The following is an 18,747-nucleotide window of genomic DNA, read 5'->3' on the forward strand; positions in this document are numbered from 1 at the left end:
ATACACTGAGTAAGAACAAACAAGTTATCATCCAAACGCCTACCTATTCTGAAGCCATTCTGAAGTTCTCCCAAAATGCCATTCTCTGCCCATGCTCGCAGCTTTAATTTGATTGCCTGCATTGCTAGCCTGTATATTACTGATGTAATGGTCAACGGTCTATACGAGTGAATTCTTTCTCTCCCTTACCTTTATAAATTAAATTCATTCTACTTTGTCGCCAACTGTCTGGTATTCATCGATCGTTTAAAGTTTTTTTCTACTGCTTTCACAAGAGCTTCCTTACTTTTTGGTTCTAGTTCATTAATCAGCCTAACGGGAACCTCATCTAGCCCTGTGGCTGTGCGCTTAGGAATTTTCTCTTCGGCTTTCTTCCAGTTGAAATTTGTCAGCACCAGCTCCTTTTCCACCTGGGTCTCTTTCATGCTCTTTTTTTCTTCAAATACAACCTTGGCATTGCCTTGGAAAGATTCGGCTGTTATGTTTCGGATGTAATTTAAAGCCGCTTCCCCTTCCAGTTTGTTTCCATCTTCGTCTAGGATATTGTCATGTGGAGTGACGTATGAAGAACACGGTAGTAATACTGTGAAAGACGAAACTAACTTCTATTGGGCAAACCTGTGCCCACAAAAACAGGCTACACGTAAAGAACGGCGACAACGGCGCACACAGTCGGCGATCGTCAAAATCTGATTAGTGGGTCAAGCGCGTCGGTTTTTATAGATCAGTCGTCGAATGTTCCAGAGTAACCGCTGGGACCCGCGTGCCTTCCACAAAGTTCTACACCATTCGCGTCACGCATACATGCAATCAGATTACACAAGGTTCGGCGACAACAGACGGCGGATAGAAGCATCAATAACATTCTAGAAACTTCCAATACATGTAGATGCATCCTGCACTGAGCAATAACATTTCTTAGAAAAGCGCTCCCATAAAAAATAAACGATTTCATGTGTCAATATGTTATTGTATTGTTGTTGACTTCCTGCCTAATAATTTTATGTGGTTCCAAAATATTCTACGCGTGGCCTTCTTTTTCTCATGTATTTCTGACAACCAACGTTCAATTTCACCTTTTATCTTGGCTTGCACTATTATTTGGACCAGAGACTTTTTCTCCCGGTATATTTCCCATTTACTGGCTACTTCATCCTGAGGTAACTGCGCCTCCTTTGCCTGCCTGTGCTCTCGGGATGTGCTCTCTGTCATTCAGCGATCGCTTCTTGTACTTTCCTGTTCCACCAGCTTTTCGGTTTCTTTTTTCCTTTCCAACGAACATGTTGTTTCTCTTTCCGTATTTCTGTTGTTATTACACTTAGAAACTCACTGTATTCCCACTCTTTACTTGGACATTTGCCAAGTATTTCCTCGACTCTAGTGACAATATTTGTTATTTGTTCAGCGTTCAAATTTGGACTGGCCATTTTGTACTCCTTGCTCTCTTTCTCAACTATATACAGTAAAACCTCGTTAAACCGTACACGCTTAAACAGTAGTTTCGTTTTAAAAGTAGTAAAGTCAAATCCCCGACTCAGCGGCCATTGAACATAATGTGTTTCGTATCCGCATAAACGGTACCAGCTTACTGCGTACGCATCGGTTAAAACGTAGCGTTTGAACTTTTCGTCGCGCAAACACGGCGCTGCGCCGTCTCCATCGGGCGGCCCGGCAGAACAACACGCCTCTGAGATCGGAACAACGGCCTCCAAGCGCCCTGTGCGTTTGCGCGTGAAGCCACATCAACATCAACATCATTTTGACGCAGTGCCAGAGAGCTGGCGTCGTGCAAGCGAGGACTCGTGTCGTTCCGAAGCTTGGATAAAAAAGACGCCGGGTGCTCAGCATAGAAGAAAAATTAGACATCGTCTGTGCTATCGAACGTGACACGAAGAAGTCGGCGCTGACACGCAACAGGGATCTGCTGTTGGCTACAGTGTGTGGCATTTGGAATGCGAAGAAGTTGCTCAGCAGCACTGCTGCGACCGCGAAGACATGTCGGCTACGAGGTTCGACTTTTCGCCATCGTTGCCTCTGTTGTTGCCGAAGTGTCGACTAGCGACAGTGACGAGGACGACACGGAAAGCGACAGCACGGGCGATTCAGGCCCGACAGTGGCAGAAGCTACACGTTACGTCAGCCTAATGAATGCAATCGTCACGACGAGAACAGGGGCGCAATAACGTAACTCTATTCCAAACGAAAAGTATTCCAAACTCCAGCACCCAGCAACGAAAATTCATCCCCGGGACTTCTGCAGCACTACTGCGCGCGTGCACGGAGAATAAGTAACGCCAACGAGGAATCTGCCATGCGAGTGTTTGCCGAGAAGAGGGGGCTGGCTGAAAAGCTGGCACGCAGCTTCAGTAAGTTTGAGGCCGCTGTCGTCGGCGTGCTAGGCCGCCGCGGCATCAAACGAAAATAACGCTTTTGTCACGCGAAGTGAATAAATACTGCATGTTTTTTCCCCTTTCATCGCACTCTCTGAGTTCCGTTTTCGACAGGTAAGTGGGCGATCTCATGCTATTCGGTTAAACAGTACTACCGTTTAGTACGTACCTTTCCCGAGCTCCGGCCAACTACGGTTTAACGAGGTTTCACTGTATCACATTTTCAAAATGATACGTTTATGGTTACTCCCTATGCTGCTATACCCTTCCTCATCAATGACCATTTCTATCAACTTATCATGAATTCCTTCTGTCATCAGACAGTAATCAATGGTTGATTGCCGTTTTCCCACTTTCCACGTGATCTGCCCTTCACACTTAGGCCATGTATTCATAATAATAAGATTATGTTGCTCACAAAGATCTAGCATTGACTTCCTGTTGTTGTTGACATAGCCATCTATATCCTGTATGTGGGCATTCATGTCACCTGATACAGTGAAACCTCGTTAAACCGTAGTTGGCAGGAGCTCGAAAAAAACTACGTACTAAACAGCAGTACTGTTTAACCGAAATAGCATGCGATCGCAAACTTATCTGTCGAAAACGGAACAATGAACTCAGAGAGAGTGATGAAAGAGGGAAAAAACATGCAGTATTTATTCACTTCACGCGACGAAAGTGTTATTTTCGTTTAATGCCACAGCAGCCTAGAAGCGACGACAGTGGCCTCAAACTTACTGAAGCTGCGGGCCAGCTTTTCAGCAAGCCCCCTCTTCTCGGCAAACGCTCGAATGGCAAATTCCTCGTTGGCGTTACGTATTCTCCGTGCACGCGTGCGGTAGTGCTGCAAAAGTCCCGGGGTGCCTTTTTCATTGCCAGGTGCTGTTCTCGTCGCGACACTTGCATTCATGAGGCTGACGTAACGCGCAGCTTCTGCCACTGTTGGTCCTGAATCGCCCGTGCTGCCGCTTTCCGTGTCATCCTCATCACTGTCGCTAGTCGACACTTCGGCAACAACAGAGGCAACGATGGCGAAAAGTCAAACCTTGTAGCCGACATCTCTTCGCGGTCGCAGCAGCGCTGCCGAGAAACTTCTTCGCATTCCAAATGCCACACACCATAGTCAACAACAGATCCCTTTCGCATGCCAGCGCCGACTTCTTCGTGTCACGTTCGATAGCATGGACGATGTCTAGTTTTTCTTCTATGCTGAGCACCCGGCGTCTTTTTTTTTTCCGAGCTACGGCATGACGCAAGTCCTTACTTGCACGATGCCACAACACTCTCTGGCACGGCGCCAAAATGATGTTGATGTTGACGTGGCTTCACGTGCAAATGCACAGGGCGCTTGGAGGCCGTTGTTCCGATCTTCGAGGCTTCTTGTTCTGCCGGGCTGCCCGATGGAGACGATGCACCACTGTGTTTGCGCTATGTTATCAGTCTCCGGCAGCAGCATGGCTACATGTTGGGATAGATCGGCAACGCTGATGAAACGCCGGTGTGGTTCGACATGCTGTCACCCACCACAGTGTGCGAACGCGATGTAAGAGAAGTCCTGCCTCTTTCTATGGGGAACGAGCATTCGCGCTTCACGGTGATGCTTGTGTGTACTGCAGACGGCAGAAAGCTGCCCCCATATATAACCTTCAAGAGGAAGACGCTGCCGAAAGAGGCTTTCCCACGGGATGTTGTCGTTCACGTGAATGAAAAGGGCTATACGGACGAGGCCCTCATGTTCAATTGGATCAAGACCGTCTGGAATCAGCGACCCAGCGCATTCCTGCATGCTCGTCTTGGATGCCTTTCGCGGGCACTTGACCGCAGGTGTGAAGCAGGCACTCCGCAATGGGAGGATGGAGCTCGCCGTCATTCCAGGAGGCATGACGTCAACACTTCAGCCACTGGACGTTGTGCTCAACAAGCTCTTTAAAGAGCATGTCCGTGAACAGTATAATCAGTGGATGGCCGGCGACAACCCGACAACCACAAACGGCCAGCTGCGCAGGCCGCCTCTCGCCACGGTGGCCACATGGGTGTCGCAGGCTTGGCGCTCGCTGCCCGAGGATATGGTGGTGCGGGCATTCAAGAAGTGTTGCATTAGCAACTCCTTGGACGGCACCGAGGATAACATGTTGTGGGATGCAGCCAGTGAAAAGCAGTCGTCTTCGGACGAGAGTTTAGACAGCTCGAAAGAATGAGCAGGTGACGAGTCTGGTGGCACCACTAAATAGAACGAAGCTTTGTGCCTTATAATATTTATGTTAACTTCATTGCTTCAATGTAAGAGGGTCGACCTATATTTCGCCTCGACCTATATTCCGCATTATATGGTACTATCCTTAGTTCATATAGCTGTCTACTAATTTGCTATTGTAATCAATGCATCGTGTTTCGGATGAAACTCAAGACTTTTTGTTCCAAATCTGCCGTGTGTGATATGTCAAAATGGCTCAATCCTTGCCCATATGTGCATAAAAACAGACTGGAATAGTTTTATGTGATATCGGCCCTGGGGAGAGACATGCCTGCCCGATAAACTCGCTGCAGCAAGTGCCTACCTAATATCTAGTTCGCTCGCAGTGCCCTCAGCCTACTTTTTGTGGTTTTGTGTCTCCGCTAGGTAGCACCACGCCGCTCAGCCCACTCCCTTGGACCCACTGAACAATATTCTAGTACCCTCTAAATACAGCTGCCCAGGCCGTCCCAACAGTAGCGACAACCGGGAGTAACTGCACACACGCCTATCATTTGCCAGAAGCACCGGGAAGTCCAATGTTATAAGTGTGAAAATAACGAGTAACTATGTAGGATGCGACGTTGCACGGTGTGAATAATGTGAACAGCTGCATTCATTTTTCGGAGAACAAATCTGTTCGCTGCCACTGCTGGAGCACACATGCCAAAGCCATTCTGGCACAGTGTGGCACAATTTCGGTCAATTTTCTGTGTTTGGCGCAATTTGGCGCAGGAATTTGCATTTGTCTCAAAATGGTGCAATTGGTGCAGGAGTCCCACCCCTACACCAGTCAAAAGAAGTATGTTGACATTCCAGTTAACACTTAGTACCAGCACTACTGAAAATGATGTGTTGATGTAGTTCTGTCTTGTTTGAGTAACTGAGATCACAATATTCAATGACCATTTGGTAAAACAAGGTAAAAAGGATGGTGCATGAACTGCCCATAACTGCCGAAATATCATGAGTGCTGCATATGGTGCATGTGCCTGAATGGTCATGTTTGAAATTATGAACCTGCTCAACTAATGCCTTGTATGTAATGATTTTGCACCTCTTGAAGATATAGCACAAATTGATTAGTTAACATTAGCCCACCCCCCAGCTTCAGTATTTAACTAATGAATTACCTTTCGCCACTTTGATCTCTGTAGTATCCCAGAAAGAATGCACTTCTATGGGTAAATGAAGCATGCTCAAACAGCGCTATTGCAACAACTCAAGTAAAGCCCTCACCATGATGTCGACATTGCCAATGCACTCAAAGGTGAAGTCAAGACCACCATCTGTCTTCTCAATCAGGTGCTGGGTGATGGGCAAAGTCAACTTATTTGGGTTGATGCATTCCGTGCAACCAAAATCCATGGCTGCAGAAAAACCAGAAATACAGCATGTTCTGGGATTACTGGGGAATAACTGGCATTTCAGCTCATTATTCTAATATCTGAGGCCAAAGCACAATGCTTAAGTTCAACAGCTGTATGAATGCCCTATGGCCACTTTGATACAACATCCTTTACAGACGTAAAGTTGCAAGTGCACATTAACCCTTTGGGACAGTAGGGCACATCCAATCCCACATTTCAGGTTAACTTCATTGTGTAATGCGTAACAGTGAAATACAACAACTATGATTGAATGTTTCGGTGAATGAATCTCATTTGAAGACACAAAAAATTTATTTTATATTCATCAATAAGATGGAATAGATACACCGAATTTTTACTATCTTTTGCTTTTCCACTGTTTTGTTATTTCTTTTGCTTTTTTTCAAGCTGCAGCAACACTAAATAAGATCACTTTAAAGCTAAATTTTCTTGTGCTAGAGTAATGAAACAGAAAAGGCCATGCACATTTTGCCCCATATGTGTTATCAAAAAACGCTTGAAAACGTGCACTCCTTACAGGTATGGAAATTTCAGATTTTGGTGATAAAAATCTCTATTTGCAATGCCCCACTTCTACCATTAATAATTATGGCCAATATATCCATACATTATGTATATTAGCCTCAGAAGCTCATCACAGCACTAGATAGGGTGTCCCAGCTATCATGCACCAAGTATTAAAAAAAAACGGAAGCTTTCTATATGGATGACAAGAATTGCATGTTAGCAACCTGAAGAAACATCTGGTACCCCGTATCCCCAACTTGGCAGCCCAAAATTTGGGGAGAAAAATTTGCAGCAGTGAAGCAATTGCATTCTGTGCCCCGATGCCGTGCACTACGTACTTCCACGTGCCACTACTAGATGGCTCTAGCCATCTAGTATCGGCATACAGTATCAAGAGCCATCTAGTAGCAGCCTTTAGACGGAACTGGTGTAAAGGGCGCACCTCGTCAAAATTATGAAAAAAAAAAGTGTGACCCTTACATGAGTCTATATGGTATTTTTTTGTCCTTCCCAATTAATTAATTTGTAATAATTGTTAAACAACTATTTAAATATTAAATTTACAGCAGTTATGTCAACATTAGGAGTTAGAGTGACTCCGAAAACATCAATTTCAATTGTTTGAGAAACGCTATCTTTTGCAGTGCACCTTTTCCACCTACAAAGCCTACAAATATAAACACACCACCTTTGGGCTAGTGCTCAAGTGTGTGGCGTGATTTCTTTACATGTGGAAAAAAAGAGTCACATAAAATATCATCATCAGCCTATTTTACGTCCACTGCAGGATGAAGGCCTCTCCCTGCGATCTCCAATTAACCCCGTCCTGTGCCAAGATTGCAGCTAGCGCCTGCGAATTTCCTAATTTCATCACCCACCTAGTCTTCTGCCATCCTCAACTGCGCTTCCCTTCTCTTGGCACCAATTCTGTAACCCTAACGGCCCACTGGTTATCTAACCTACGCATTACGTGACCTGCCCAGCTCCATTTCTTTCTCTTAATGTCAATTAGAATATCTGCTTTCCCTGTTTGCTCGCTGATTCACACCACTCTCTTCCTGTCTCTTAATGTTACAACTAACACTCTTCGTTCCATTGCTCTTCGCGCCGCCCTTAACATTTAGTAAAGCAATGAACGCGGCTAGTTGGTGGACATTCATGATTGTATTGCGCTTAGTGGTACACTGACAAACATAAGGAACAAGACGTGGATGTACATGGCACAAACTACCAACTTGTTTAATACTGTTAAAGAACATGCTTATATGCAAGGCGATGTGGCGGGGGTGGGGGGCATCTTGTTCCTTATGTTCGTCAGTGTAACACTAAGCGCAATACAATCATGGAGGTCCTTAACTTGTTTTTGAGCTTCTTTATCAGACTGCAAGTTTTTGCCCCATATGTCAATATCGGTAGAATGCACTGATTGTACACCTTCCTTTTAATGATAATGAGCTTCCAGTCAGGATCTGACAATGTCTGCCTAATGCGCTCCAATCCATTTTTATTCTTCCGTAAATTTCATTCTCATGATCAGGGACCCCTGTGAGTAATTGACCTAGGTAAACGTACTCTCCGGAGACTAAGAGGCTGACTGGCAATCCTAAACTCATTCCCTTGCCCGGCTATTGATCATTATCTTTGTATTCTGCATATTAATTTTCAACTCCACTCTTATACTCTCTCTGTTAAGGTCCTCAATCATCTGTTGTAACCCGTCCCCAGTGTTGCTGAACAGAACAATATCATCAGCAAATCGAAGGTTGCCAAGATATTCGCCATTGATCCTTACTCCTAAGTCTTGCCAGTTTAATAGCTTGAATACTTCTTCCAAGCACGCAGTGAATGGAATCAGAGAGACTGTGTCTCCCTGTCCGACCCCTTTCCTTATAGGTATCTTCCTATTCTCATGGAGGATTAAGGTAGCTGTGGAATTTGTGTAGGTACTTTCGAAGATATTAACGTAAGCGTCCTGTACTCCTTGATTACGTAATGCCTCTATGATGCTGGTATCTCTACTGAATCAAATGCCTTTTCGTAATCTATGAAAGCCATATAGAGAGGCTGATTGTACTCTGTGGATTTATCGATTATCTGATTAATGACATGCAAGTGATCCATTGTAGAGTATCCCTTCCAGAAACCTGCCTGTTCCCTTGGTTGCCTAAAGTCCAGTGTTGCCCTTATTCTATTGGAGATTATCTTGCTGAATATTTTATATAATACTGGGAGTAAGCTAATGGGCCTAGAATTTTTCAATTCTTTAACATCTCCCTTATTGTGGATTAGTGTAATGGTGCCATTATTCCAGTTTTCTGGAACCCTTGAGGTTGTGAGACATTTCATATAAAGGGCCGCAAGCTTTTCAACCATTACGTCTCCTTCATCTTTGATTAAATCGACTGGCAGTCCATCTTCTCCTGCCACTTTTCTCTGTTTCATGTCTTGCAAGGCCCTTCTAACTTCATCGCTGGTTATAGAAGGAGCTTCTGTAACCTGTTCATTACTACTTCGAGTGGAGGTATCGTGGTTACTTTGGGTACTGTACAGGTCAGTATAGAATTCTTCCTCAGCTTTTACTATACCTTCGAGATTTCTGATGATATTACCCTGCTTATCTTTCAGTGCATACATCTTGGTTTGTCCTATTCCAAGTTTATTTCTTACTGATTTCATGCTGCGTCCATTTTTTACGGCTTCTTCAGTCTTTATAACGTTATAGTTTCAAATATCACTTATATTTGCCTTGTTGATCAGTTTTTACATTTTTGCTAATTCTATCTGAGCTCTTGAGCTGACAGTTTCATTTTTGCCGTTTCTTTATTAGGTCCTTTGTTGCTTGGGAGAGTTTGCCTACTAGTTGCCTTGGTGCCTTCCCTACCACTTCAACTGCTGCCTCTGAAGCCACCCTAGTTACGGTTTTATTCATTAGCTCTATGTCATCATCGTCTCTCTGTTTTAAGGCTGCATATTTGTTTGCAACTGCCAACCTGAATTGGTCTACTTTTACCCTTACTGCGTCTAGGTTGGCCTGTTTCTTCTTGACCAATTTTACTTTTTCTCTCTTCAAATTGAGGTGAATCCTAGCCCTCAATAAACTATAATCACAGCACTTTACCCTACCTAACACTTCTACATCCTGCACTATGCTGTGATCGGCAGAAAGCATGAAATCAATTTTATTGTTTCACCATTAGGGCTTTTCCAGGTCTTCTTTTTGTTCCAATGCTTCCTGAAGAGGTATTCATCATTCGCAGCTTATTCCTTTCTGCGAATTCTACCAACATCTCTCCTTGAGTGTTCCTAGAATCCATGCCGTAGTTGCCAATTGCTTGTTCACCAGCCTGCTTTTTCCCCGCTTTTGCATTGAAGTCACCCAGAACTACAGTATACTGAGTTTGCACTTTTTCGCATTGCTAATTCAACATCTTCATAAAACTGTTCTATTTCTTCATCATCGTGACTGGACGTTGGAGCGTCGGTTTGTACTACCTTTATTCTATATCTCCTATTCAACCTTATTACGACTACTGCTACCCTCCCATTAATATGGCCAATGATATCCCAAACAATGCCTGATAGTTCCTCAAAGAGTCCTGCTAGGCTAGCTTCACTCGAGAGGGTCACTTTCCATTGGCCCGGACAGACCGCCAATGGAGACTGACATATAATATAGCCTGTCGTATAGAGTTATCTTATCGAAGTCACTCTAACGTTTAATGTAGACATGTCTACCATGACTACAGTAATTAATGAGCAAGTTGTCCTAGCCACTGCAAGTCATTCATCAAAGACCTCGCACAAATGTAACAAACCGCCCCTCATGTAAAATTCTGTACCAGGGTCATTTGAGGTACCCAATAAATAAATAAACAAATAAATTATTCATTACAAATTGATTAATTATGGAACAAAAGAAAATATATGACACTTCTACAGGTTGCTGCTAAGGACATGCAATTGGTTTTATCCCCATAGAAGACTTCCGCTTTTTTTCTTCTTTTTACTTGGTACATGATATTTGGGACAATTGTATATGAGAAATGCATAGCCTTTGAAGCTTTCCAAAAGCATGCTCTTTGGCCATACCTTCCCTTGCGCCATAAAAAAAGCATGCACATGCTGCTTGTATACTGCAGTAGTACACACAGGCTGCTTCTAAATTTTTTGGACGCTGCCACAAAGAGGCAGAAGTTGGTAACAAGGGTACATACTCTCCACTTCATGAAAATGGCCAAGGTGAATAGTGGGGCATCCAGAGCAGAACCTCACTGATACGATCCCATTTTGTACGATTTCCTGGCACCAACGTTCACGGTTGAGAGTATAAAAAAATGAACCAACACGTTAACAGAAAACACATACGTTCCACACCAACGTTCAGTACCTCACCAAACTGCGATAGCGTGGTACATTTTCTGGTAGCTATGTTCCATTTGAGCAAGAAAAGGCGCCAGGCAAGTGTGATCGATATCAGTAGGCAACTGCCATGGCGATTTCCCCACAGGACTCAACCACCCATTGCATGTGAAAATTCCAGCACGCATCGTCTTATCAGCAAATCTCCCAAGCCGTCGTACATCACACACTCGCATTCACAGCTATCGCCACTGACCCTGTTATCATAAGCATGTTCACCTTCCATTTCACAGAGTGTTTATCATAGTGCCACTGAAAGCACACTGCACATGTTTTATAGGTGATAATGCACCACTGCAAATGCACCACTGCTTCCTACTGCAGGCGGTGCAAAGTGAGCGTCATGTTTTGCTCTGGAGGCACCGTATTCTGGTGTGGTCCAAGAGCTTGATTCCGTTTCGGTTTCCCGTCGCCAAAACAACTATTCTATGGGAAAATGACAAAGCGAGTCTTCTGGCGGCATCGTATTCCAGCATCACCCACTAGCTTGATTTCATTTCAGTTTCCTGTCACTGTCTTTGAACACTACTCAATAGGAAAACAACAAAGTCTACCTCGGGCCACTCGGGACCCCGCCAGATCTATGCGCGTTGGCATCTTGTGCCGCAATGATTCTTGCCAAGTGGGCACGTCAAAACTTGCCACCAAAATGCCTCGCCCGAAGAAGCTGCTGTTGCTGGAGTGTAATCTGAAGCCTCAGGCCACTTAGGGCCCACCAGTTCGGCACACGTCAGTGTGTCGTTCTGCAACGATTCATGTAACACTTCGCCTTATGTAGATGTCAACTACAGTGCAGCCTGCCAAATTTTTGGTGCCTTCAGATCATACATTTCCGGTTAGTACGTTTTCTCGCAACTGTAAGTTCTACTGTAAGCACTCTTTCTACCCCTTATACTAAATGTTTTGCGCTTTCCTAACCTTAATATTTAGGGCCACATTGGTCATCCACATAAATAAGTGCAATCTCAATCTTCATGACTCATCCCGTACAAAAGCTGTTTAAACCTTTAAGGGTCAATGCCGTAAATATACGGTGCTGTCTGTAGGTCTGAAAAGCATGTCAATTTTTCAACTATTTGTTGCCCAGTGAGTGCTGTCACCCTTGGTGGACACAATCAATTTTTTTTTTCTTCGTAGTTCTTGGCTTTCTTTCCATGGCTTTTTTTACGGTTAAGTTTCATCGACAGCTCGTGCATCTGTGTGTGCGAGGGTGTGCAGCGGTAAGTTTTGGTTTCATCTCACGTGCTGTTTCTGCTTACTGTGGTCCTAAAAACAGATGTTTATCTGGTTTCTAATCTCTCAAAGGGTCACCGCTAGACGCTCACTTGTCTGATGCTCAGAGGGGTGTGATTACACCTGTTCACAGGTGGGCTCTGGTATATATAAATGATGCCACCATATACAAATGACGCTGCTATGCCTTTGTTTCTTTTCTTGAAACTCGGCTCGCGAAAACTGACTTGGCGGCAGAACGAAGGACTACTGAAAGTTTCTGATTAATTTGGTTTTTCTGACGGCGCACGACCATAGAGTTTTCTTGCGGAGATTCCTCCTATGTGGACTACTACAATGTATATATTGTATCTGTACAGTCGACTCTCATTACAACAGACCCTGATAACACAACAAAAAACATCCGTTTTATCCAAAGTCCGTAATATCCAAAATGCCTCACTTCTGAAACTTTCGCCGCGATGTCTGACAACTTTATTGCAAAGAGCGAGTGACGAACCTCCAAATTAAACAAACAAAACGTCGCAGTTTCACCCGAAAGGTGAAGCATCGATTGCAATAGCAAATTAAGCAAGATAAGCTTGGCAGCGGCCACGAGTGAATTGGCCTTTGTGCTCTCTCTTGCTTCAATGTGACCTAAACGTCGAAAGCCCAGCACATACAGACCTGCCGGCACTAGGCGCACTTTGTCCACATCACAGATCACTTTCAAGACAAGGCGCAGGCGCACACTTTGTCCGCATTGCAGATCACTTTCAAGCTATGGTGACCACATGGTTAACAGCAGCCAACGAAGTAGAACCTCCCCTTTCCCTTGCCTTCCCTCATGCCTCACGCGCAAAAGACAGCGTGCTTCTGCCCAGCTTGCTTCCCTCCCTCCCTCCGTCTCGCGAGCGCGCGCGCAAGATATTGAGCCGCGAACATTGCCTGACCCTCGCAAGTCAGTTGCCAGACCGTGTCGACACAGCAGAAGTCCGTTTTATGCGCCCGATTTTGACAAAAATTGCCACTAATTTCGTCTGCTGTAGTCAATAGTCCGTTGTAACGCGGTCCGTTAAAAGCAAACTTCATTGCGTTAATAAAATAAGTAGAACAAACTAAGGCTGAAATATGATCCGTTATATCTGAAAGTGTTGTAGCGGGTCCGTTACAATGAGCATAGACTGTATCTGCTTTTTTATTCTTATTATAAGTATTTGTGGAAGCCCATCTGTATTTATCAATAAACAATGCATGTTCACCTATGGAAAATTCTTTTTGTAATTTTATGGTTACTCTAAAAAAATTGCGACAGTAAATTTTTTTAAGTGGGTCTGTCTGAAGATTCCAAATCTGCTATAAAAAAATTCGACCTTGAGAGGTTGCACTTGCCGAAAGAACTTGACCCTCAAGGGTTAAACACCAGTTTTCATAATGTAGAACTTGCAAAAAGTGTCGCTGCCATATGTGAAGGGCTGGTACAGTGCTCCCTATGTCCCTACCTTTGGGAAACTTTGCTTCATTGATATCTATCCCGATGATGGTTTTGGCACCACATTCTTTGGCGCCCATGGCGACCGAGAGGCCAACTGCACCCAGCCCCCAGATGGCTACGGTGCTATCCTTTGTGATACGAGCAATGTTGAGAGCAGCACCATATCCTGTGGACACGGCACAGCCCAGCAGGCACACCTTGTCCAGAGGTGCAGCAGGATCAATCTTTAATGCACAAAATGCAGCAGGGAAAAAAGAGAGAAAATTACCTATCCTCATATACTCTAGCACCAATGTATCATAGGACTGTGCGATGTCATGACACCTACGAAGGGCTAGATATATGACTACACATTTTGTGTGTGAAGCTCTTTTATTGAAGCCCTTCTGTCGAAGCAATACCCAAGTAAAAATCAAGGACAGGAAAAGGAAAGACAAGCATCATAAACATCAGTGCCACCTTTGAGCTGAAAATATATCAGAATGAATGCAAGACAACAAAAGACACCAGACAATTTCACTTTGGTTAGTTCAAATTTGAGTTTACCTTTCTATAAGCATTTAAATGAGCGCAATGAAATGAGAATTTAAACAAAACAATATTTCACTGCATTTGCATATTTAAGACTGCCTGCCAACAGTTAACCTCACCTACATAGCAACTTCATTCATGCAAAAGACAAGCTAAAAAGAAAAGGGAACCTCAACACGCCACATAAATGTGGATTTAGAATGCATCTCTGAAACACCGTGACCACTTTTAGCCTCAACTGAAATTTTTTTACTCAACAGTACACTAACTCTTATGTTTCTACCAGTGATTTGGTTATGTTTTTTTTTTGGGGGGGGGGGGGGATGCGATTTCACCGGTAAAATGCAAGACATTGTGTACTCTGCAATGATATTGACATGTGCACTTACTTAGCCTTAACCCGCCGTGGTTGCTCAGTGGCTATGGTGTTGGGCTGCTGAGCACGAGGTCGCGGGATCGAATCCCGGCCACGGCGGCCGCATTTCGATGGGGGCGAAATGCGAAAACACCCGTGTGCTTAGATTTAGGTGCATGTTAAAGAACCCCAGGTGGTCAAAATTTCCGGAGTCCTCCACTACGGCGTGCCTCATAATCAGAAAGTGGTTTTGGCACGTAAAACCCCAAATATTATTATTATTACTTAGCCTTTTTCCAGGGAGTGGATTTCACCCGCTAACAACTTAATGTTATCACTCAGAGCAAGACGTGCCTGATTTAGAACTTACTTGAATGTTATCGATTTTATATGTTGTGTATGTTCTCACTGAACTTTGTGTAATCAGATTGTATGCACGACACGAATCATATAGTACTTTCCGGAAAGCACACGGGCACTGGCAATTATGCTGAAACATTTGGGGTGTCATGTATAAAAGCAGACGTGCTTGGCCCGGAGATCAGATTTTGACAAATGCCAACTGTGCTCGCCGCTATCGTTGTGCTTGACTGTTACTTATCTTTCTTGGACATATGTTCACACAATAAAGAGATACTTTCGTGATTCACAGTTTTCGCTACTGTGTTCTTTAACGTCTACAACTTGACAATATAAACTTATCTTTGCATTTTTATGCCCTATTTTGGTACTGTCAGCCAGCACTGCAGCTGGCACTGCCCTAACGTTTTTCGAATCCTTTTGCTAATGCTCTGTCGGTTACTTCTGTTGAGCCAGAAAGAAAAAAAAAGGGGGGGGGGAGAAGAAAGGGGAACAGATGAGATTGCATTTACATAAATGTAGGACCAGACAGTCCCAATGCCCAATGTTGCTGTCTACCCTCCAAACACTCGAAAACATCCAGTCTTGCGTAGTAAAGGAAGCGACAATTCAGCAACAATTATGATTGAAAGAAAAGGGGTGGGGGGATGGCTCTGCTGCTGCTGCACAATTTTTCTATAAGGTGCCCGTATGGAAGGGAACACCTAATTAGCATTCGAAGTAATAATTACTGCTGAAGTGTGACGTCAGCCATAACTTACAATAATGTGATAAGTAGGTCTCCTGCTGAAACTCTACCTGCCCCTTTGTACTTTCATTTCAGTACAAAAACAGAAAACTGACAGTTATACAGTAAAACCTCGTTAAACCGTACCCGCTTAAACAGTAGTTTCATTTTAAAAGTAGTAAAGTCAAATCCCCGACTCAGCGGCCATTGAACATAATGTGTTTTGTATCCGCATAAACCGTACAGGCTTATTGCGTACGCATCGGTTAAAACGTAGCGTTTCAACTTTTCGACGCGCAAACACGGCGGTGCGTGGTCTCCATCAGGTGGCCCGGCAGAACAACAAGCCTCGGAGATCGGAACAAGGGCCTCCAAGTGCCCTGTGCGTTTGCGCGTGAAGCCACATCAACATCAGCATCATTGCAACGCCGTGCCAGAGAGCGTTATAGCGTCATGCAAGCGAGGACTCGCGTCATTCCCAAGCTCGGATAAAAAAGACGCCGGGTGCTCAGCATAGAAGAAAAATTAGACATCGTCCGTGTTATCAAACGTGACACGAAGAAGTCGGTGCTGGCACGCGACAAGGATCCGCTGTTGACTACGGTGTATGGCATTTGAAATACGAAGAAGTTGCTCGGCAGCGCTGCTGCGACCGCGAAGACATGTCAGCTACGAAGTTCGACTTTTCGCCATCGTTGCCTCTGTTTTTGCCGAAGTGTCGCCTAGCGACAGTGATAAGGACGACACAGAAAGCGACAGCACGGGCGATTCAGGCCCGACAGTGGCAGAAGCTACGCGTTACGTCAGCCTAATGAATGCAATCGTCGCGACGAGAACAGGGGCGCAATAACGTAACTCTATTCCAAACGAAAAGTATTCCAAACTCCGGCACCCGGCAATGAAAATTCATCCCCAGGACTTCTGCAGCACTACTGCGCGCGTGCACGGAGAATAAGTAACGCCAACAAGGAATCTGCCATGCGAGTATTTGCCGAGAAGAGGGGGCTGGCTGAAAAGCTGGCACGCAGCTTCAGTAAGTTTGAGGCTGCTGTGTCGTGTTAGGCCACAGCGGCATCAAACGAAAATAACACTTTTGTCGCGTGAAGTGAATAAATACCGCATGTTTTTTTTTTTCCCCCCCTTTTCATCGCGCTCTCTCAGAGTTCCGTTTTCGACAGGTAAATGCTATTTCGGTTAAACAGTACTACCGTTTAGTACGCAGTTTTTCCGAGCTCCGGCCAACTACGGTTTAACGAGGTTTCACTGTATATGCGAATCGGGTGTCCCCTTTTCCACCGGCTTTATGCCGCAACACTGAGTTACAGAGTAGTCGTACAGATGCACAAGACTAAACAGAATTGCAGAGAGCCAGGGAAACCCACCTTGCAGAGGGAGATGTCAGCCACCACAGTGTACTCAGAAAAGGTACTGGTGCCCATAAAGTGGTAGACAGTCTTTCCTTGGCATGTAAAGCGTGTTGTGCCATCAGGCATAAGACCACGGCCCTGAGTTGTTCTGGAGAAACAAAATGGAACAAGAAGGAGAAAGAAAAAAAAACATTGTGAGCAAAAACTTCAAAAGAATTGCTTTTTTTCTAAATCTGAAAAGTAGGAACATGCTTAAGAAAGGGATCTCAGTAGTGCTCAGTGTTTCACATTAACACTTACTGATATCAAGGAACAAAGGCAACAAGACAAAATAAGCTTAGAGGTTCCGGGATACAGAGAGACCAGCCCACAGATTAAGATTAAGATTAATTATGATTAAGCCGTCTGCAGATCCCTTTCAAGATACGGCGCAAGTGACCGTGCAAAGTATGCATTTGTTGGTGGAATCGAAGCTGCACCCTCTCGCTCCTGCGCTGCCTCCCCGCTTTCCTCAATATACATATGGTGTGTGAGATTGAGCCGTGATCATCAGTTCCTCTTGTGCCTGGTCATGAAAGGCACAGTTGCTGCCAGAGCACAACACCACCCCCCTGCCTCCCATCCATCCATGGCCTCTCTCACGACAATAGACGGCGTGTTTGCTCTCCGCTCTCTCCTTCGTGTGCCAGACTGAGTTGCGAACATCGACTTCCCTCACATGTTTTCACTTGCACATCAGCATACGACGCACGACGACGGTGTTATTGCCCTTGGACTTTATATGGAACATCACGGTGATGACAAAAATGTGCTTGGAGTGCCCATATAATTGCTGTCACAATAAAAGTACTAGCACTCATGTTTGCAACTACTCTAGCTCGGACTGAGAAGACTGCACATTACACTGGTTCACCACCAACAAGCTCTCACATGCACAACAGATAGAAATTCATAACAGCTTATACTATAGCTAAGTGCAAGAGCCAGAACAATGTTTTTCACACAAAGGCTGCAACTAAATTTTCCTCATAAGCCAAGTTTACAACAACATTAACGCACCGAATCTTGGAACACAAGTTCGTCTTGGGGTGCTTGCAGAACTTGCACTCTTTGCACTGGGGAATGTACAATGGAATAACATGATCTCCTGGAAGGTACAAGGCACAAATTTATGGTAAAATAATTAGATAATTGAACAAGGCAATTAGAAAGAAAGGCAAACTCAAGTTCTTTACTTACACCAGCCACCTGTTAGGCATGAAATGTTAACTGTGTTAGTCATTGTAAGAGTGCACATAAAATGGTTTTCAAAATATTGTCAAGCTGCCTTGTTTTGAACTGCAATACATACTAGCACTTTGGATTCTCCAGTAAACAGAGTTCAATATGCCATACAAAAGCAAGGTATCCACAGAAAAACAATTTCCAGTAGTGCACTAGCCCACAAACAGTAACATTTTCACATAAATGGAATGTAATCTTTTAATTTCCACTTGTATGCAAAGTAGCAAGTCAGCAGCCATACGCACACCAGCAAAAATATCTGCTTTCCAACAAAGAGCTTCTCTCTCTTTCAGAAATGAGCAACACACACAAGCACATGTTTCTACTCATGACAAAATTATCAAAGTTCTCTGCAACAAATTAGGCACCTCCATTAGACTAAAGAGGCACTAAAGTGACTTCCAACTTTATATGCAGGTATACTGTAAATCGCTTGTCGGAACCTTCGCATCCTGATGTGGCTATACACCTTG

General features: G+C 44.3%; 1 protein-coding gene across 3 annotated transcripts in view; it reads right to left on the minus strand.

Annotated features, from left to right (window-relative positions):
- Positions 1-18,747, minus strand: part of Fdh (alcohol dehydrogenase class-3 Fdh) — a 70,473-nt gene that overhangs the window by 20,687 nt on the left and 31,039 nt on the right. For all 3 annotated transcript variants that reach the window (XM_075696029.1, XM_075696011.1, XM_075696020.1), the window contains exons 4-7: positions 18,050-18,137; positions 17,006-17,138; positions 13,658-13,874; positions 5,866-5,996 (exon numbers count right to left, since the gene is read on the minus strand). In XM_075696029.1, the coding sequence (XP_075552144.1) occupies positions 5,866-5,996; positions 13,658-13,874; positions 17,006-17,138; positions 18,050-18,137 (569 nt within the window). The remainder of the gene's footprint in view (positions 1-5,865; positions 5,997-13,657; positions 13,875-17,005; positions 17,139-18,049; positions 18,138-18,747) is intronic.

Source organism: Dermacentor variabilis, chromosome 1, assembly GCF_050947875.1.
Source record: "Dermacentor variabilis isolate Ectoservices chromosome 1, ASM5094787v1, whole genome shotgun sequence".
NCBI lineage: Eukaryota > Metazoa > Arthropoda > Arachnida > Ixodida > Ixodidae > Dermacentor > Dermacentor variabilis.